Consider the following 21,929-nt stretch of genomic DNA (forward strand, 5'->3'; position numbering starts at 1 on the left):
ATCGCTGCAGTTGCTGTCAACAGGGAATTTCCCCTCCAAATGCAGTAACTGCAGTTTATGCTGTTTTTTTAAATTACTGTAATATCCGTTAGTGCAGTTTGCACCAAGCATCCAAGAAATAAGTTGGAGAAAATTATGAAAAGGGTCAGCACAATTGGTCCAATTCGCTGATGTTAAAATACCTCGTATTTGATATCTTCCACGGCACTTGTATTCTCCAGTCCGACGGAACAAAAGAATTACGTTGATCTCTCTAGCTCTCGGGAAAGTACACCACAAAACATTATCGACAAAATCGTCAAAATTTTATCACTAACTTTTGCTGTTCCGTTCTACATCGTGAAAAACAATGCATGAAAAATCATGCCAGAGGAAGGATGTAAAACTGAACAAACTACCCCTTGGCAAAACCAGAATATTCAGTGCTGTGGCAATCATTAGTCTAGTAAAACAAATTTGTAGCTGAATAAGAAAAACCAGCAGTTACGGGGAGCACGTTGTGCGCCATCATATCAAAACACAAAATGCACTGTGTGGCCGCTGTCTCCGGTTGCTTCATACGAGTGCGAACAGTATAGCACGCATACACTCTTTACACGCACACTCTTGCACGTGCATGCCGCGTTTCGTTCATGCACGTTCAGGGAGTCTGCTCGCATCGACGCTTCGTCAGTCTTCGTTTTTCTCGTGCGTTGAAAAGACTCGCCCCAACGTCCTCTCTCTCGCGGCTAAGATCGATTTTTCTTAGCAGAATTAAGAAATCAAGTGCAAACGCAAGGAAATAAGGAAAAACAGTGGAGTGGTTCCTAATTTCCTTCCTCCCTTTTTGTGTGAAAGTGCATCGTTTTCGTTGCTTTTATTTAATCCCGATTTATGGTTGCACACACGGTTTCGTTCGATTTTTAGAGCGGTATCGAACGGATTCTTCTAGATCGTTTGGAAGAAAACGAGTAAAGTAGTCATTTCTTTTTTTTTGTGCAACGTTGAATTAAAAAATCCCAAAGCACACACCATTTCTTGTGCCTAAAAGGCTATATGGGCTGGAGCAGTTTTTTTGTGTGAAAATTATTGAAAGACTCTCTACGCCGTCCCAGAAACGGTAAGAAAGTTAAACCCTCTGGAGGCCACGCGTGACGTGTTAAAAAAGGGCATCATCGTCTCGAGGAAAGATTCGCGGAAGCACGCAGCCGAACCTTATTATTTCGAGTTCCACCTGCAGGACAATTATCCTTGAAAGGAAACGCACACCGTCGTCGAAGAGCAGGTGAATTCGCCATCAAGCAAAAAGTGTGACAGTACAGAAGCAAGGCAACGGAATAAGAAGGATGGCGGAGTCGGAGGATTTAAGTAGTAGCAGTAGTAACAGTAGTAGTAGGGAGGATATGCACTTTTTCGAAGGAGTCGAAAAGCTGTTGGAGATCTGGTTCGTACCGAACCCAGCGAACAAGAGTGCCGATCTGCGGAAGATCCCCAGGTAAGTTGGGTGATAAAAGTAGCAAATGAAACGAACTTCCTTTTTCCATCACTTAGCAACCTGTCTGTTCAGCGGCTACTTGCCCCGTTCATCTATTCGCGTTCAAAATTTCTTTTGTGTGCTGCGAATCCATTTTCAAAAATCAGCTGAAACTACGGGCCAACCCTTGACAGACGTGCGTGTGTGTGTGTGAGTGTAGGTATGTGCGTGCGGTTGTGTGTTTGGCAATGTTAAATTTTCACGGGGCGACCCGGCTGGCCCTGTGTACACGTGTGTGTGTGCGGGCGTGTGCTTTCCACAGTGCCATTGCAGGGAACATATGACATGATGCTGTGGGTGTGTGCGTGTGCTGTTTCCTAATGCGCTTACCCATCGTTAAACCTTTTCCGAAGGGGAAAAGCGGCATCGACGTGAGCTCATGATGTGCGCAAATTTGCACCCTTCCAATACCCTTGTTGCAGCCCTTTTCCCTTTGTGAACTTTATTGTGGGAAAAAAATATGATCCGGTTCTTTGCACCTGCGGATGCACTTATCGATTTGGCGCGTAGGAAAATTTTCCTTTGTTCATACCTGCTCTCGTTTGTTTTGTCTTCCATATCAGTGAACGTGTTGCGGAATTCTTCGATCATTGAAGTGGAATTTTCCCTTTCTAGCTTCCCAGCTTCTTTCGTGATGCAGAGAAAAGAGGAAAAAGTAGACAAGTTTTCTGCCGAATGTTCTACACGTTTTTTTGTATCAAATTTGACAGCTCTCAGCTGTCAGAGGCATACAAAGAGCTATGGAGAGTTAAAAGTACGAGAGGAGAAAAATTATGTAATATTAATGCTTACAAATGTAAATTCATTGTATTGTCTTTCACATTCATACGAAGAATATGTCTATTGTAGAAACATGCATTAGTTTCTAGCAAAGAGATAGAGCATAATGAGGTAGAATCGATTTTTTAGGTTACCTTGAAAATTTACCGGCATCTCTGACGGGTGGCATCGAGTTTTGCGCGTGTGTGAGACAAGGACCGAAAACAGTTACTTTGGATTAAAAGCTGTGCGATTTCCCTTTCTTACCACGTTTAAGGACACAGATGCTGGGCGCAGGACGCGTGGTACGGTAGCGATGGCGGATGTGATGTGCATCGAAAGTTCGTTGTCAAGGTTTTTTTTTATTCTTCAGCACACAGGATAAATAATGCTCTCGATGTGTACCTGACTGTATTTGTACATTTCCACCACTCACTGTTTCCAAGGCCCCTTTGGTGTGCATGATGACAAATCAGCGCACCAGCGACAATCTTCTGAGCCAAGTTCATCAACATGTTATGCTGTGGGGTATGGGGTTATTTATAAACTGTTTCTCAAAATTCTGCCAATAATTGAACTAATGCGCTAAAGTAAAAGTAATTCCAGTCAAGGTGAGAAAAGTTGGCAACTCTAAACGTGCGGCCGCTACCAGTGTATGCGAGCACGTGCCGGACTCGTTTTGGTGTGCGTGTTAGCTTCTTTTTTTTAACACGTTCGATACAGGTTCGATGCCAAGTTTGTGGGATACAGTAACATCGGAATGTTTCTTTTTGTAGTTTCCCTTCGTGCACTGTACGATTGATCACGCTTTTGTCTCGTGATCAAAATGATGGTTCTATTTTATCGCTTTTCCTTCCTATATTTTATAAAAATCCTTTCCGTGAGAATTTCTTTTCGTTATTACACTGGACTGACTAACGACAATCAAAAGTAGAAATCATATTACAACGATCTTATGTTGAATGAATCGTGGCCCTAATGATTGCTGAACGTAACTGCTAACGATTGCGGAAGTAAATCAAAAATATATATTTGGCTTATCAATCGGTCCGATCCGAAACATCCTCGTCTTATTCGGGATTTAATTTTGAAGCCAATGAATAGTTTTTGGACTTGGGTCACAATACCAAACAGCGCATTAAATGAACTTTACTCAGAAGAAACATAATTAAGAAACTAAGTTATGCTAATATTCGAAAGAAACATCCCAAGAAGCCCAAATCGACAAAAATCACGCATGGAATGTTCCAGAACATTTTCAAAACAAGTCACGCACACTGCCACCGTTATGCGATTGCTATACAAAGGCGTGTCGTATACGGAAAATCAGACATTCATTACGCATACGCAGATAACCGATACACACCACCAAGGGGTGGTTACTTCCCCTTCCTGTAAGCATGGTTATCAACGGGAATGATTTGCTCACAAGGGTTAACGCCAGCCGGTTGCTTTGACTGGAATAAATCACATTTCGCGCTGCTTCTTCGAGATGAGTAATGTTCGATGGCTTAAAGAAAATCTTCTTCTATCGATAATGTTGCTGGAATAAAAGATCATGCTGCTCGTTTATGCGGTTTAGTTCGATGGTTGGAAACAACCCTCCAGTGATGCTGTTTTGCGTAACTGATAAGCAATGACCTAAAAGGTGGATTTTAATTACCAGTGTTCTTGCCAGTGTATGACTCGACTGCGCTAGACTTTTCCCGATCGTAGTGTAACGTGCCATTAATGTTCAACTATTCCATCACAGTCAGAAAGGGTCATCATGAATAGGCTTCTGCCCGTGATAAGCAGAGCAAAACGAACCGGCAAAAAAAAACTACCCCGACAACGTTGGCAACCACGTGGCGGCCGTGATCGGTGTTTACCGGTGCGTTTGTAGATGTACTGTCTTCGTTTTGTTTTACCGGCATCAGTTGCGTGTTGTTACATTTCCCCCACCATAAGCGCAGCACTACGCATGGCATGACGCATTACAGCGCGCATGGGTGCGTTCCAGCATCAAGTTGCGTTTGTAGTTGTTCTGTAAGCCAGCCGGCTAAAATCAGATGTTTTTTTTGTTGCTTGCATTCGATGTCGCTGATGTCGCCGAATAGCGATGGTAAACAGCAACGATAAAGTGATTCAATACTACATTGACGCTGGTCAAGTTCGATTATAAGCGATCAATAGTTTAGTAATTACGGCGTAGATAATTGTATTCGTATTGCTCATCCGATGATCGACAGAAATATGGACTATAAAATAATAAGTGTGAACGTATGTCACAAGTACTTGTGGTTGAATTTTTGCGATAGGCTTAATCGTTTCAGAATATTTATCCAATGAGTAAATCCGTGTGATTATAGAACCTATGAAAACCTATGAACATTTTTTAACACACGTTTGGTATACGCATCTATTTATTTTTTGTGTTTCACAGGGAAATGAAAATGATAAGATGCCAATAGCCCACTTTAAGGAATCGCACAAGCGTTTATGATATACGCGACCATTGATATGGAAACACCAAATACTTCATCGAATCATCCAATCCAATGTTATGGAATCGCGAGCACTTGATATGGAATGTCAAACAAGCGGGCTGTTTACACAGAAGGGAGGATTGAATAGTTGCGATATATTTTTTTAAATGAAATTTTAAACATTTTTTTTTTCAAAATAAGAACTACAAATTATTATCAACAGTAATAAATCAGAAGTAGCTTAGTTTTCATCAAATTGGAGCTGAAAATTTTAAAAACTAACAGTGTAACAAACAAAGGATCACACGAACACAACAAAAACAATCGTATGAATCTGACATTCCATATCAATGGCACGCGATTCCATAACAATTTTCGGTGACTCGTTGAAGTATTGCGTGTTTCCATATCAATAGTCGCATATTTCTTATTTTCTCGTGCGATTCCCTAAAGTGGGCTCTCCGCAGCCTTTCATTTACATTTCCCTGTATCTGTTGCAATAGTGTTTCATGTTTTTCGTAAAAAATAAATCACGAATGATAGATTATCAACGTTCATTTTTTGGGAATATGTTTACACGAGGCCGATTTAAAAAATCAATTATGATTCTGTTGTTACTGTTTAATTATTTTCTCTTTACTGTACTCTCCATCCAACTACAGATCTACAAACTGTAACTATGTTTATAGTGTGACATAGTGTAAACAGTAGAATTTACTTCGTAAATGTCAAAGCAAAAGGGAAATAATTAAATTTGATTGCTTCCATGTACTTTGTAAGTCGTTCTAGAAAAACATCTATCGGTCGCGATGAAAAGAATGTGCTGATGTAAGTGATTTGTTTGTGCCCCTGCCCCATACGCTGACGCAATCTATGATATGGTGAAACATGATGCTTTGTGTAAAAAAGGGACAGACACTGAATAAGCGGTAAAATTGTGAATAAAGTTATTATAATGCAATTCTGTGTCATGCGTGCATATGCAGCGATAATTAGCTTTACCCCAGTAGAAAAGTTCTACCTATAAGTGCCTCATATTTCATTAAATTCTGCCACACGTACATGTTTCTATCCGTAAATAGATGCTTCATTTGCACCTTTCGAGCAAAAGCCCCTTTCGACCTTGGGCGTGTAATGTACACATACATGGATTCGGTTTGGTGGACCCGCGGAATTTCCCATGCTTTATATAATCGATTTTCCAACCTTTCTCATGTGCGGCGAGAGTTTTCCGGATTTTTTTTCCATACCTATCGGCAGTACAAGCTATCCTTTTCATTTCCCTCAATATTACATTTTTTCATCTTACTTGCACTAAATTCGTTCTAAATTTGTTTCGTTTTTTTATTTTAAATTTCAGACCGATGTGGGATGCACTGCTGAAAACCGTACGATGCGAAATAATCAGCTTCACCAGAAACGACCAGATCGATGCTTATGTGCTGAGGTAAGGCTATAGCGTCATGATACACATGTGTATTATGTTCTGTAGGAACCAGCAGAGAGACAGGTCGTTCATTTTAGAGTGTTTTGTGGCGGTGAGCTATGGCTTTATGATTCCACATAAAGCGGAGAAAAAAGGATCTGCAGGCGAATAACATTTGTCGGTGGATGAGCATTAGCTATTCGGGCTGTCGAACAAATCCCGCCTTTGTTTTCCGCCTTAAACAAGCACACTTTTTGGCTACAGTGTAATACTTATTGCTAACCCCTAGGCAGTAATATTTGATGCGAATGAGCATTTTTATGGATAGAAGGGTATGGGTATTCTTTTGTTGAATGCTTTTTCTTGTGGAATAAAACCAAGATGGAATATATTAGGCTTTTAAAATATTTATGTAGAAAATACATGGTATGGGCTATTTGACCTAGCATGAATCAAATGGTTAATCATTAATGTTAATGTTCCATGTCTCTTCCACTAAATGGTGTTAAAGTGTTTTTATTTACTTCTAAATATATATACTCTCAGTTGTGTGTACATAGTGATCGTTACGAAATTGCATAACAAGCCAAGTTTAAAATTTGTTTCGCCCCAAAAAAACCCACCATGTTTCGCCAACCACCATGTAATGTACACCTTAATAATGGTCAACAATACATACACTTGTGCTGGCCGCACCGATACTTTGCTACCAGAAAGCTAGATTGTTGACAGTAACATTTGTTTGCTAAGCATTTTTAGACGAAGCCGGTTGTGTCACTGAATTTGCTAGTAAGTTGACCAAAAATATCTTTCAAATCTTTTTCCCTAAATCTATACCGCGCTTAAACACGCCCGTTTTCGTTTGATCTTCCGTTTTGCTTTAAAGAACAGCTGTGTTTTTGTTTTAGTGTTGCTACACTTTATGCGCTCTGTTCCCATTTTCTTGTGGGTTAGTGTTTTGTTTTTTGGTTTTTTGCAACGTTTCGAACGAAAGGGAAAAATTATTTATAACCACTTTGTGGTTATTTCAGTTTAAATGTAAACGGAGCACATTAGCGGCTTATTCTTGGTGTGTGCGCAATGAAGTTTGCGTCACGAATAATTCACCAGGGCAGGGAACAGATGGGGCAAGTACGTTCCTGCCTGAGCTAGTCAACAGAGATATATTTGTATGCATGCTTGGACCGTGCAAAATGGTTCAATGACAGAGAAACGCCAGCGCATGGTCAACAATTCGACAGTTTGCCTTCGAACAAGGGGAAGGAAAAAAAAAACGTCGGCCAGCTATTAGACTATGGCATAAGATCGCGCCAGGTTCACGCTCTTGACCTTACTGCAGGCGGAAATAAAACTTTACGTCTCGACCGGGCATCGACCTACAGTGCGAGAGCTATTCGCAAATTATTCCATCAAATAGCCTTGCCTGATAATTTGGTCTGTTCGTACGTAATAATCAGAATGTCGCCCAATAATCTTACTGCTAGTGCGTCAATTCTAGTTCAATAAAAAAAGCCTGCTCACAATAGCCAATTTGGTGATAATCCTCCCTTCTCGCTGATGAAGTAATCGACCGCTTATCTGAGTTAGGAAACAGGAAGTTTACTTAATATTTTTGTATTTGTAATTTTCTATCACACTGCTGTTTGCTATTCAGCAAATGTCATCAAAGTAGAAAGACGCACTTTCCCACCGCGAAGGAATTGGCATCTTTATCTTATCAAAATGAAATGATTGTTACGCCCTAAATGTCAAGGATTTGTGTGATAACAGGGGCCGAGAGTGCGGTTCCAATGTATACACTTAACTCTAATCGTCAGCTTTGCATTGTTCAGTTTATGGGTAAGTCAAAGATTTATGACGTTAACTGTACAATTAGGACGATGGGAGCAATCAAAAGACTGACATTGATCTATCAGGAATGATGGAGAAGCACTTTACCCGGGTCTTGAACTTTCCTCCTCGAATGTACGAGATGTAGCTAAGCGATCCAACTTGTTGATCGGACCGAGAGTCAATAAGCCAGACGCTTTTGCATTTGCTAGCGTAATATATTATGCAATTTGCGATAGGAGCTCCGTCCATGGAATGCTGGTGGTGGAGTCTGTTAGGGTTATCGATTAAAACGAATCATTGTACAATTCCATAATATTATATTAGACCAGAAAATTTATTTTGAAGATAAGTTTAGTTAATTCTCGTCCCTCTATAATTTGTAAAGTACTAATTAACTTTACTTTTTTACTCAATACACTATATTACAGTGAAAGCAGCATGTTCGTGTCCAAGCGTCGTTGGATTCTAAAGACATGCGGTACCACCACACCGCTGCAGTGCTTCGAACCGTTGCTACGCCTGGCAGCGGAAATTGCCGGTTACGTCGAGATCGAAGATTTGTTCTACTCGCGCAAGAACTACAAACGTCCGGAACTGCAGGTGTCTCCACATCGTGGATTTGAAGAGGAGGTCGCTTTTCTGGACTCGTTCTTTGAAGATGGGCGCGCCTATAGTTTGGGTGCGATCAATCGCGACTGCTGGCATCTCTATACGCTGAGCCGCGGGGGAGGGGGCTCCAAAATTCTCAAACGCAACAACCATCTCCATCAGCTGATGGAGCAACACCATTCAGAGCAGCAGCATGACGAGCAGCTGTTTGAAGCGTCCATGCAACCAGATCCGGATCAAACGATCGAGATCCTGATGACGGATCTTGACCCGAACGTAATGGCCATCTTCACAAAGGATGTCTGCACCACAGCCAAAGAGGCTACCCAGGTTGGTATTGGAAGGGTAGGTTAAATATTGGTAATTAGAAATAACGTGGTTGTTTTGGTATCTTCTTGCCCCCCTTTCAGAAATCGGGAATTCATCGTCTTCTACCAGGTATGGTCATCGATGACTATCTTTTTGATCCGTGTGGCTATTCCATGAACGGTATCTCGAAGAATGTAAGTAAAATATTAGCTGTTATTTATTTTGCAATAGTTATCAAAATGTGACTTTATCTATTTTTATCTTTGCATTTCCAATAATGATCTTGTGGATATGTGGAATTTACTTAACGACACCCATGCGTCGTTAGTGTGGAAAGAAATACAAAGAGGTACTGTTTGTTTCCGCTCTGAAGAGCAGGAAATGCTTCAAGTTGGTGTTATTGTTTGAGAAGCAGATTTTATTTTTGTGCACCAAATGTTAGACGCATGTATTCATAAATCGTAAACATCTGCTTTTAAAATCAATCGGTTTCGATCATCTTTGTAATACATTTTGTTTGATTTTCAACTAACGAGCACGATTATAAAAAATAGGCACAATTGGTTACCCGATCATGGACAATCCATTCGCCTAATGGAGTGTTATTGAAAATAATGAATGAGTTCATTTATAAATTCGATCATTGGCGGCTTTTCACTTTCCACTCAGAGAGGGAGTGAGTAGTACACTTATGCACATCGTTTGTGTCATTATGTTTTCGGTTAATAGTTTTGTTATTCAAAATACAAATTATCCACATTGGACGTTTTTCACATGCTTCTTTGTTTCCCACTTAATTAATGAAATACGATTTTTGTTTCCCATCCATCTTCCACTGTTTATCTTGAGAATCGTGCTTTTTTATCTTTTCCAGGGATGTTACATGACCATCCACATTACGCCGGAACGTGAGTTTTCGTACGTCAGCTTCGAGAGCAATGTCGCATCATCGGATTACGGCGAGTTGATCAAACGCGTCATCCGCACGTTCCAGCCGGGTAAATTCATCGTAACCGTGTTTGCAAACAAGGTACGTACGATCACGTATTGTGATCACACACACACCTAACACACATACACTCAATTATCGTTTGTTTTTTTCTTCGTTCTATCTTTTACAGACGTCGATTGCAGCGAATGCAAACCGCGAGATCGAACATCTGGGCATCATAGATCAGTGGAAGCGTCGCGACATTCAATACTCGCGTTTCGCCAGCTATGACCTTACGTACGCCCAATACTGCAAATACCCTAGCTGAGGTTTACCGTGCCTAGCTCCACAGGCAGGGGCTAACATTCCTTCCCCCGTATCCCTTCCCGTCCTTCCATCGTCTGATGCGTTCTCTGACGATGGTCCTATCGTTCCCCCTTTTCCGTCCTCTACAACTCGTCCAGAAAAGCGAAACATTTTGCATTTCAAACACAACATCTCCACAACAACGCCTCAGCATCCGCTACCGATTGGATTCGTAAAGTTGATCTTTGGTATCTTTTCCGCGCTCACATCGTTCGGTACTGGCAGTGACCCAGCTAAAAAGCCGTACCCAATGGCTGGTAAATCTGATAAACGCAGTGGAAAATGTTTCAAGCAGCAGCTGAACAAAGATCAAAAGCATCAAGATGAACTCCATTCAATTCCCGACCGTCTTTACTCGTATCTGCATCCATATCGTGCACTTGGAAACAAATCTTCTCAGTCGCCACTATTGAAGAAACAAACGGAATTTACATCGCCCATGTTTATCGAACAACAGCTCCAGCAGCAGCACCACCACTTGATGGATGAAATGGCCGCTAGGCCGGACTGCGACGAGCTACAGTTCTATGGGCAGCTGAAGAAACTGCTCGATCTGCCGGTCCTGTTTGCCATCTGCCTCGTTCAGCTTATATCGTACGTGCTCGTGTTGAATATCGAGGAATGCTCTCCGCTGGTTCTTTTTTCCTGGTGGCGTAACAAGATATCCTGAAATTGACTAGCCGTCGTTGCTCGCCGCAGCCTTCAGTTCTGATTACAACCGCCACCACCATCACCTCCAGGATCATCGACATCTTTGCGATTCGTTTGTTATGTTGAATGTTATTATTATTTCAATAATAATACGGTAGCAGCAGTACAAGCAACAGCAAGATCCGGATGGAAACCCGATCGCCGTCAGCAACTGCAGGTTGTAGGGCGGCAAAAATGCCAAACGCTTGCTAGCCGTTGGTCGCGAGCTACACTTTGTGCGTTTTGTTCCGTTACAAACGAACAGCAATTTAGGGCGTCTTTGTTGTGTGCATCAGTAGATTCTAAGTTTTTCTGCATTTCACTTGATCATTCTTACCGCCGCCCATTTGAAGCGACCAGCAACAGAAAGATCATGAAACGTTGGTGTTTTGGAAAGTTTGCTTCCATCAAAGGTGAAGGAGACATTTCATTAGACCTAACAGAGCATGATAAGCAGAAAGAACGTCAACATTATGCACCATCTTCTCTTGGACGTCATGAATCTAAGCAGTGGCGAAAACATCATTTAAAACGGGGCGCAAAACCGAAAACTTCCAACATTTCTGCACCACCAACACCACCAGAATCCACCACCTTAGTGTTAGGAATAGAAACATTAGCAGCTGTACTTCGACTCAGTTCACCTTCCGTGCGCATGATCGGTTGGGAGGGACACGGATATGTTAGTGCGCACCAGGAACAGGTACAACAAGGAAGTCATTCCGTGGTACTTTACTGTATAACTTTTCTGAATATTGCACGACTTCTTGCACCGGTTCAACCCATTATTTTTGCCTTTCTAATCTCACTCGATCTGTACTCGTAGCAGCGATTGTTAGCCTCTTGCAATCGGAACCTTCGCGGTGAAATGCCGTTTGCAATTAGGTAGCATTTATTTTTTACCTCCATTGCGATGGATCTATCAGCTGCGGTTCGGTAGTCTAGAGAAGAAAAATGCGCCTCACTGACGATAGCACAAAGAAGCAAGAGTAGAAGACGATGGAAGAGGGATGTTTTTTTCCTTTCTTTGTTCATTTGGGAGTTGCACTCTAGAGGTAGTTCCTCTGGTGAATTATTTAAATTTCTTCCATTTGCTACCCATTTCCACCCACCATTCATTCCCGGTTGGGATGCTGTTGACGATTGATTGAAAGGTAGTTTCGCTGTTTTATCATTCTCAAACACACCCCCACAAATCATCCTTTTCTTACCATTCGATCAAGAGCAAAATGATTATAATGCAAGAGAACATTAAATATTACACACACAAATATATACAAATATGCTCTATAGCAAGCTATAGACGTTACAGATTATATAAAGCGCAACACATAAGTTTGCATAAGTTTAAACTAATCCATTCAAATGGAGTGAAAAAACACATATTTCAATGATATATAAAACAGAAATAACCGATTTCGAATAACAACATCCCTGAAAAGCATCGTAAAGAATTTTACAAGAGCAAACAAGAAAAAAAAACAAAAAAATAATTGCAAAAAATGATTTGTGTTTGACACAGAGCAACAAAAAAAAACGGAGGAACATTTAAATGATAAACAATTTTAGAGTTATTTTATGCTACGATTCGTAAAGAATCATTTAAACATTCTTAAGCCAGTGTTCGGTACCTCAATGTATGGAACAGTTTAAAATATGTAGCAGAGGGTTTAACATTTTCTTTTATATGCTTTTAGTAACAAGTTAATCGAAACATTGGGGCATTGTTTAGCATAACGTGCCTTCAATTGATTTTATTTTCACGTACTCTCTACTATTGATTTGCATTAAGTTTATAGTATAGGAATTTTAGATTTATGTACTTCAATTATGAGTGTATTTTTTCATTTCGTTTAATTATTATTTGATGTGTTTTTTTGTTTTTAAATAAATGGTTTTTGAGTTGGGAATACGTTTTTGTTATTTTTTTCTTTTGTATTCCAGCATTATGTGCCGAACGTGTGGCTTAGAATACAGCACATTTCCGGTATCTCTAAATACAAGCAATTCGAACCAAAAAAATTAAAAAAAGAAGAGATGAAAGAACCGTATTTTACTAGAAGAAAACAGAAGGTTAACGTAGAAAGCATAAAAGTATGTGTAATAATGATATAGTTGAACCTTGTATGTCTCCCACGATGGAAAACAGTTAAAAGCAAACAACAACAAAAAATGAAGATAACCGAAAGACTCGAAAGATGTGCTAAATTCAGCCTAGCGTTGATGATGGTAGACGAAATGTTCGTAAGGGGAGAAAACTAGGATTGCAACCTTAACAAAGTATCTAGTGATGAACTAATGGCAATTGCATGTGATTGAACTTAAGTTTAGGATAGAAAAAGGGCGAATGCGAAGAATAGTGTATGAAGCGAAACCTAGTACACAATGCTCCTCAGTACGATGGTGACAAGTTGATTGACTTTATTTCGTTTAACTTGAATTCTTCCTTCATACTTTCATATACGTGGCCAGGGTGAATGAATGAACAGTAAAGTACTTTAATGTTGGAGCAATGTTCGTTTAACTATTTTCCTAACATGAAATCTTCCACTCAAGTCTTGCTTGCGTAAATGTGTATACTTTGTATGTAATGAATAATTTGTCGTTAGTATTAATTTACGCATTACAGTAACGCACGGCAAATTCGAAACAAAATGCGGATAAGAAAGGAACATAGAATAGCTGTGATGAATGTGGCCGAGCAAAACCGGACTAAGGTAAATGTGCGAGAGAAAGCGAGGAACAATTAGAAATGAAAGAAACACATTGAAATTCAATCACGCTAATTAAACTTTAAACAAACCAAACGGTAGCACCGCTTAGCGTATCTCCCGGCAAATGCGGAATATGTATTAAAATTATGGTTCATTGATCGTTTCTGAACTAGAAAGCAAAACATTTCAATAAATGCTCAAATACGACGCATCCCGTGTTACGAATGATTGAGTTCCAATAAGCAGCTTCAATGTTCTTCCATTATTCGCAGCACATACTCAATGTTATGGAAGTTGTTCCAAGAATCCCCTGTTGTAACGCGGCCCAGATGTGGTGTCGGAACGTTTGGTACAACATCAACCGTAAATCGTGGAATCGGACGCAAGTAATCGCTTAGCGTTGGTTCCGGGTCTTTTTTATCTTTGAACAGGTACTTGGATTTGGTGGAGGCGGCTGTACGACTTCCAGGCGCTGGCAGCAATACCGTATCGTTCACATTAACAGGTGCAAGCTTTTTAAATACGGCTTGATCGTACTGATGGTTCAGCTGTTTAGTTATCTAAGGATGATGGAGATAAAGAGATGAGCGGAAAACACAACACAGCATTTCGTTAGCGTTCTTACCTGTGCGTTAACGCGTTTTTTACTGCTGGGCGTCAACTGGCCTATATTGGTGATTGGTTGAGGTTCTATTTTCTTGACCGTTTCAATCCGTTTGCTTAATCCGAGCATAGTGTGCAGTTCTGGTTGTTTGTATTTTGTCGGTTCCGAAGTTGATGCTGCCGCAGACGTTGATGATCCTACTTGCGGTTGCGATTGCCGAGCAGTTGCCGCAGGAGGTTTTAGGATCGATTTCAGTGGAGGCGGCAGAACATTATCACCGGTAGATGATTTCAACACGCTAGCACTGGATCGGGATAGTGGAACGTCCACATTACAAAGATATCGCTTTCGATTTCCGTGCTTATGCTTTCCCATTTTAATATCACGTTTGCAGCACTTGTTGGAAACAAAACGGAATACCGATCGCTTTGTTTATGTTGTAGGAACGAAATTTGTTTTATTTTGACAGTCAACTGCAAACGATTTGTCAAAATGGAAAACTGTTGTAGTGTTTCGTTGAGAAAAAGCGCGCATTTTTTCACGCAAAGCAATTATGGTTAATTACGCATTGGCAATGTATTAAATCATTCAATTTGTACCCAGTATTAGCCAAAAAATGAATATCTTATGTTAGGTATATCACTACAGAGTGTTTCAAAATGAGTTTTTTTTTGTAAAAGTACATAATTCACCTCTTGTGTGCAGAGCTCTGCAAATGTTGCTCTCTTTTGAAAAGCCGTGAGGGTTAACTTTTAAATGCAGCTGCCTCATGTGCAACGATATCATAATGTTTTTGAAAATAAATAGTTTTTTAGTTCTGTGATCATTCGGGGAACTATGAACAAAAAAGAAAACCATAATACCTACTGAAAATAAATTTAAATGTTCAAAGAAGAAAAACATATTGCAAAATACTTTCAAAAGACAGGTTAAATTCATTCACTCTGCGTACAAGAATTTGATGATTTTTATGTAATAGTTAGTATATAATAATAAATAAGGTGAACTAAGGAGCATTCTAGAAACGGATCGCTTTTCAATGCTGGAAGTACCATTATTAACACGTTGTGTGCCACGCTTATTTTGGTGATGTTTCCTAGCAGGCCACGGCGTTTTTGTTTACAAATTGACTGTCTATCATTTTTGATAGACATGGCCCCCCAGGAAATGTAAATTTCAAACTGTTATTTCTCCGCGGAGATACCACATTTTTACAAAAAACCTTCGGCAAATATGCAGATTAGACTTTAATGAACCTAATTATATAATTGGTTTTCGGAAACCCTTAGTAAATTAATTTATAAAAGTATATTTTTGGGATGCCTTTTTTCGAAAATTCTGACGTTTTGTTCATATTGCTATCTCTTGTGAAGCGCCGTTCCATCGTCTGTTGTTCAAGCATATATTTGTCTCACTCGCACTGCTGACGATCAAACGGCGCGACATAAGAGATAGCAATATGAACAAAACGTTAAGATTTTTCGAAAAAAGGCATCCCAAAAATATACTTTTATAAATTGATGGACTGAAGATTTGCGAAAACCAACTATATAATTAGTTTCATAAAAGTCTTATCTTAATAGTTGCCGAAGGTTGTAAGTAGAAAAGTGCAGCCACCGCGGAAAAATAACAGTTTGAAAAAGACGACTACTGTCTATCAAAAATGATAGACATGGCCCCCCAGGAAACTTCACTGTCTATCAAAAATGATAGACATGGCACACAACGTGTTAAAGCAGAGTAGCAGAGAGTCAGTTGAAAAGGAAGATGTATTTTGAATGTTTACCTTCAGAAAGCTACTTTATTGCCGTTTTATTAATCATTTTCACGGAAATCATTTCGTTAAACTCAAACCACAAGAGCACGAGTCATCGTACCGAGGATTTGTTTGTTGTTCAACGCAAACCATCAGCACAATAAAACGGTGCATGTGAATCGGTCATGATACTACCGGGACAGAACATCACAATCACGCTTGCGGAATCACACGGAAAATCCATGCTGTCAGCACCACCACACAATGCCACGCATCGAGCGACCTCACTGCGTTTGGCTGCAGACACAAACATACAGAGACACGTTGCTCTAATGCTCTTCGGACGGCCTCCACATGCGAATGCGCACAAGTCCCAATCTAAGCTGTAGTACTACTATCACCGTGTATTACTGACCATTACCGATCTGCGCTCGGCGCGAAAACCTTCACGTTCTCGCGTGTTGTCTCCTATTGTCGTCTTGCAACACACATCTTTACTTGTGGCCAGAGTGCGGGAGCAAAGTCGAACATTTCATCTATATGCTGAACGGCATTTGATTTGTGCGGTCGGTGCGAAGCGGTCAAGAATTATTTTTAAATATCCTTCCATAGCAAACGGTCGACGCAGCTACTCTATTGGGCAGTGATCATTGGTTACAACGTGAAATTCGTGTAGTGAAGTTTTGCTACTAAGTACAAGTATTCTCTACTTGTAAAGAAACATTTCGTACCTCCAAAGGTGAACGATACTAAACTGGCTTTAACAAATCGACGAAAGTGTGGTACGGAAGCGGCTACCGTATTTTCATTTCATCGTACCCATGAGCACGATTGCTTCGATCTGAGAAAGCTGATCGAACACACCTCTTCCGACCATTTTACTGAACGTCGAACAGAAGAAACACAAAGTTAGCCTTGGGGCGGGAAAAGGCAGTACCGAAAGCGGAAGGTTAAGGTCAGTCTTAATATAGCTCTAATCTGTTGTTTCGGAAACAACCGTACGGACAAATCGATTGAACGGAACATATCACCTTGCTTCACCATCAGAGTTGTTGCCCCAGTTGTTTGTGAGCTAAAATCTTTACGATTCGTCGATTGAATTTAAACGATCAAGTCGAGTAAAATCCCGCGAGTGTGTATTACACGAAACCTGCATGTGTACGTGCGTTATCAATTCTTCTTCTCAAGAGCGTGATAACAATTCGTGAAGTAGTTTAACGTGTACGGGGAAGCAATAATTTTACCGGCGCCAAGTTCGTTTGTAAACATTGCATTTGTTTCGTCGAGATCGATAAAACCGAACGATCGACCAAGAAGCTGATCAAACCGATCGATCGACCAAGAAGCTGCTCAACCCGGCTCAAGGCGGCATCCGCCTGAAGCTGCGTTTTCTGCGTAGAAGAACGAAAACAAAAACAGTTTAATAACCTTCCCGACGGTCAACGACAATCGATTATAAATTGCGGAACCGCGTGAAAGAGCAGGAAAGCTTTGGAGCGGATTTCTCAGCGTGAAACAACGAGCGATTGATGCTGCCATTTGCGGACGAGATTGCTAGGCCCCTGCGAGACCGTGTCAGAGCAAGATAGTGCGCGAAATCTGAACGAGACACTATTGCGAGCGGTGAATGCTTTTTGCACGACTATAGTACGCTGAGTGCAAAACACGTCGTGAGTAGTGCGCCTGCCCGTGGTGAGACAACAACAGAGAGAGTGCAACAAGCTGCAGCAGCCCGCGTTAATCGATCACAGGTGCATTAAGTTGCAAAGTGCAGAGTCGGTGTACTGTTGTAACAATCAACAAAGCGAAAAAGAGACAGGAAACGCTGTGCATCTTCGCCGAATTGGTTCTACTGCTCTGTGGCGGGAAGAAAATAGTTCCAAAATAAAAACCATTCCATCAACTCTCAGCAAGCCATTCCTTTGTTTCGTGGGAGCTGTTCTCGTTCGGAGCCATCTTTGATCCGTTTGTTTTGATTTTCGATTGTGTCAGCTGGTTGCAAGTATAAACAACAAAGCGCGCGATTTGACATATCCTTTGAAAGGTGAAACAAGGAACTTCCGGGATTTGGATGCTTTCATAGTGAACATAATTCGTTGCGTGATACTTGCGGTGGTTGCTAAAATCCAAACAACGCCACGTCCTTGAACTCTCGCGGTTCAAAGTGTGACAGAGTGTGAGTGTGTGAAACAAAAACACAAAACCTACAGTGCAGCAAAAAAGACAATCTTGCCGAGCCTTCAACTTGCCGCCAGCGGAACTTGAAGCAGGAAGTAATATCGGTCCATCAAAGCATTACAACCAGAGAAACCGTTCTTCTAGTGCTTTCTTGTATGCTTGAATCGATAAGTGGAACGAAAAACAATCACCGGAAGTGTTGTTTGTCAAATTTGGCGTGTATATAGAGACTGATAAGCAATCGTGATAGTTACACGTGAACTGGAAACGTCCTGCCCGTCCTTGCAGCATGGCACCGATTGCGACAACGAACGAGCCCAAAATGGCACAGGGTGGTGAGGAAACGCTCACGCGCCACGCGGATGCAAATCAGCGATACTACACGGCCACTAACCGTAAGTTGATTTAGTTCTAGCCCTGGATTCTATCGAGTGCTTACATTAGCACATGACGAATGGACCTTACATATGAGAAGTATCAAAATATCCTTGAATTCGCATGTTTGTGTTTTTTTTGTGTTTAAACTGCTCTACGCAATACCATTGACCTAGTTTTCACGCGAGGGGCTTGTCATGTGCAGTAAACTGGCATTTCCTTATGAGAATTATTGTGCGAAGGCAACATAAAAGAACTGAAGAAATAATACTTTTTTCCATTTGCTACTTTTACTTACGCTTGGCTTTTGTGATTAGTTGTCTTGTTTGAAATGTTCGCCATCAATTTCACTCGGAGATTAGATTATTCTTGGCTGGGTGATTTTAGTGACGTTCGTAGGCAGGTTCGTTACATCAGCTTTCCCAATGCAGTAGGGATTTTGTTTGCAAACGAGAAATAGAAACTTTCCACTGTTGTGAACAGATTCGGACGAATTCGCGCGTGTTTAAAATAAATGATTAGAATTTTTTGTTGTAATGCCATTGTTTTGAGATTTTTTGAGAAGTCATCAAGATGAATATTTTCTATAAAAATAATATAAAAGAGTGTAGAGTTTTTTTGACGTCATTCACCAAAAATGTCAGATTGATTGTCGTGAAAAATAAATAATTATACTAACAGGTATTAAAGCTTTTGAAAGGTACTCATGAAAGGCTGAAAGGTTCAAATCTCCACTGAACCGTGACTCTTCATGCACATAAATGGATCGATGTCTATGGACAATATGAAATCCAATACAATATAATAAGAATATTTTTTACCGCCGACCCAAAAGTCTCTGAAATCAAGTACATAACTTAAGGGTCATTTAAAGGGTCCGGGATTGTACAAAGAGACAAGTTAATTATCATGAAACCTAAACAAAACCTTGAATAAACTTGGCATTTTTCTGGCTAGATTAATTATACAAGTAAAAGAAATGGTTTTATTTCAGAACAGATGAATATTTTAGGTAAAAGCCAATAGTCTCCATAAAAATCCTGGGACATATGGTCGAAGTTGCCGGTCTCGGAAATCTCGGAGACTTTGGAGCGTAAGCCCAGTACGGTGGAGTAATAGGGGAAGGCCCAGGAAGCTGGATTCCTCTATCGTACCTCTCAAGCGCCTCGAAGAGTGAAGAAGAAGAAAATTCACGGAAATTTCGGTTTGTCGAATCCTGGTAAAATTTTGTTTATACTTCAAAGCCATAGACACAACCCCCCTCTTTTATTTGTAATATATTCATCATTTGATACAACTTTTTTAAAGAAAGAATTTGAAAGTTCAACAAAATTGCTTACTTATTCATTTTATTGTACATTTGTGCTATAAAATGACTAAGTTGTCAATATGGTATAAATTACAAAATTCGCTCCTATATTGCATGAACATCTCGTTTGAGGATGAAGTAAAGAAAAACCCCTTCATGTGACGTTGGTCGAGTTTTTCCCGCGTAATTTAGAATCTCGTTTAGCTAGATCAGATTCTACGATCAAACCACGTTAAGTGATTTGACTGATTGACCTAATTAAAGGTGGAAATACTTGACGTGAGCTCATAGGACATTAGTAGAACAATCCGCTGTTTTGCGTAGTTTCCGGTTTTACGATCGCGGGTTAATTGAGTTTTAAGAGCTAACAACGGCCATAAAAGTAAAACACCCGTCCATAAAAGCTGTAATTCAGTCTGGCAATTCGATAAATAAGATTAGAAGTGATGTATGGTGATTTTTTTTATTAAATTAAAATTATAGTAAGTTAAGTTAATTACTTTCTTTGCCTTTATTTTTAAGTGTAAATCATGCCGCTTACCACCCCAATTAATTTTAATTGTTTTCACATATTGACTTAAGTCTTATCAGTGTGTAATCATTCAAGAAGATAGTCCTGCCAATATACATTGCGATGCAATTTATGGGTTATTTATGGGAGGGGGATGAAAAACATTCTGGCAACAATCACAATATGGAAGGAATGTTCTAGGTATGGAGATGAACTTCCAAACATTTGGGTCAGTGAGAAGTATATCACAGATAGCAACGCAACCGGAGGGCAAAATACTTTAATCGACCAAAATTGAAACTCATCGCACGAGGTCATTTTAATCAAACAAAGTCGTACGTCTTATATCATGAACCGTGCCGGGTTTGGCCGCCAACCAGTCTGGACAATTCGCCATTTGCCACAAACTGTCGGTAATAAGAATGAATGTGTATCTAATATGTGTTTCTATTTGCAAACGAGATGAGGATTGATAAAACAAGCATTAAAGATTGCAACCGTGTGGGTAGAATATTTTGCGTTAAGGATATTTTTTGCTACAGATATAAATACAATCTTTTCTATTGCACAGTAAAACAGGAGACGAGTTCTTAAAACAAATGCTTGCGTCATGATGAGACACTCCTCCTGCTGCTGACGTTTTTTGTTATTATTGGATCAGCAAAATTTAAGCCTTGTGTACGTCGAGGAAGAAAAGTGAAAAAATGAGTTCTTCTCGTCTTGCTGCCATCTTGAAGATGCTCCCGTTATCTAAATATACATTTGTTTGTGCTGCTTTCGCTGAACAACAATTGTTTTCCTTTCACTGATAACAACGCATTTGTTCCGGCGCGAATTTAAAGCCCAGTAATAAAGTTGATTTTTTATTTAAAAAATAATAAATTTTTCATAAAATATCATTCACATGATCGTTATCTTATAAAGGGAAAATTAAAAATAAATGTAAATAGTAATTACGTTAACGATTATCGCTCGATTGACAACACGAATCGTTTGTGAGTAATCGGAGACGAATTAAGTCGCAGATAATCAAACCGGTCTTGGGGGCTTGGTGCACGACAACACGAATCGTGTAGTTTATGATGGAAATGTGAGCGACCTGTTGCTAATTGTATTATGAAATAAATACGAGCCGATTGTAGCATGGTGAAGGAAGAAACGAGAGCAGGTGCTGTTGGATACAAGACGCAATATGAACATTAGGGTAGTGTAACAGTATTGTGCATTGAAATATTTTAAATATTGATATATCTGAATAGAACTAATTTTGGGTCTTGTAGAGTTGTACTACAAGAATGTAACACATTTTTATTTACTAGAAAATAATAATAAAATGTGCATTGAAATATTTTCCAACACTTTCAGCTTAGCAACAATGTGGTTCATATATTTGTTTATGGACCAATCTCCAGCTGACGTTACCGTTGAATAACTTTTATCTCACCGTCTGACGATAACAGGTTACGAACAAAACACCTGGCTGATTTCACAACAGCTTACCAATGAAGAGGCTTATCGATAGATATGTAGAACTCTTTGCATAACAATTAACTGCGTTTGTTGTTTCATTTAGCACAG

The 21,929-nt window shown here is 40.0% G+C and overlaps 3 protein-coding genes across 6 annotated transcripts in view; 2 read left to right on the forward strand and 1 right to left on the reverse strand.

The window, feature by feature from the left end:
• The first annotated feature begins 655 nt into the window (after positions 1 to 655).
• Positions 656 to 13,825, forward strand: LOC125762443 (S-adenosylmethionine decarboxylase proenzyme). 2 transcript variants are annotated; one of them, XM_049424543.1, is made up of 8 exons: positions 656 to 1,099; positions 1,220 to 1,474; positions 6,101 to 6,187; positions 8,428 to 8,938; positions 9,019 to 9,111; positions 9,246 to 9,266; positions 9,792 to 9,947; positions 10,039 to 13,825. In XM_049424543.1, exons 2-8 carry the CDS (start codon positions 1,326 to 1,328, stop codon positions 10,174 to 10,176), a joined length of 1,155 nt encoding a protein of 384 aa, XP_049280500.1. In that variant the 5' UTR covers positions 656 to 1,099; positions 1,220 to 1,325; the 3' UTR covers positions 10,177 to 13,825. The 2 variants fall into 2 exon arrangements, with proteins under 2 accessions (XP_049280500.1, XP_049280501.1); XM_049424544.1 differs by lacking the exon at positions 9,246 to 9,266.
• On the reverse strand, positions 13,301 to 14,686 carry LOC125762463 (protein PPP1R35 homolog). Its single transcript, XM_049424572.1, has 2 exons — positions 14,244 to 14,686; positions 13,301 to 14,178 (listed from the first exon to the last, which is right to left on the reverse strand). Exons 1-2 carry the CDS (start codon positions 14,595 to 14,597, stop codon positions 13,867 to 13,869), a joined length of 666 nt encoding a protein of 221 aa, XP_049280529.1. The 5' UTR covers positions 14,598 to 14,686; the 3' UTR covers positions 13,301 to 13,866.
• Positions 14,687 to 16,342: 1,656 nt separating this feature from the next.
• The window catches only part of LOC125762437 (6-phosphofructo-2-kinase/fructose-2,6-bisphosphatase-like), a 71,388-nt gene continuing 65,801 nt past the window's right edge, over positions 16,343 to 21,929 (forward strand). Inside the window, exons 1-2 of one of the 3 annotated variants that reach the window (XM_049424531.1) lie at positions 16,344 to 16,933; positions 17,026 to 18,551. In XM_049424531.1, coding sequence (XP_049280488.1) covers positions 18,446 to 18,551 — 106 coding nt within the window. In that variant the 5' untranslated portion in view covers positions 16,344 to 16,933; positions 17,026 to 18,445. Of the gene's footprint in view, positions 18,552 to 21,929 lie in introns of all 3 variants that reach the window. The other 2 variants (XM_049424532.1, XM_049424530.1) reach the window with 2 other exon arrangements.

This window comes from Anopheles funestus, chromosome 2RL (genome assembly GCF_943734845.2).
Source record: "Anopheles funestus chromosome 2RL, idAnoFuneDA-416_04, whole genome shotgun sequence".
Taxonomy (NCBI): domain Eukaryota; kingdom Metazoa; phylum Arthropoda; class Insecta; order Diptera; family Culicidae; genus Anopheles; species Anopheles funestus.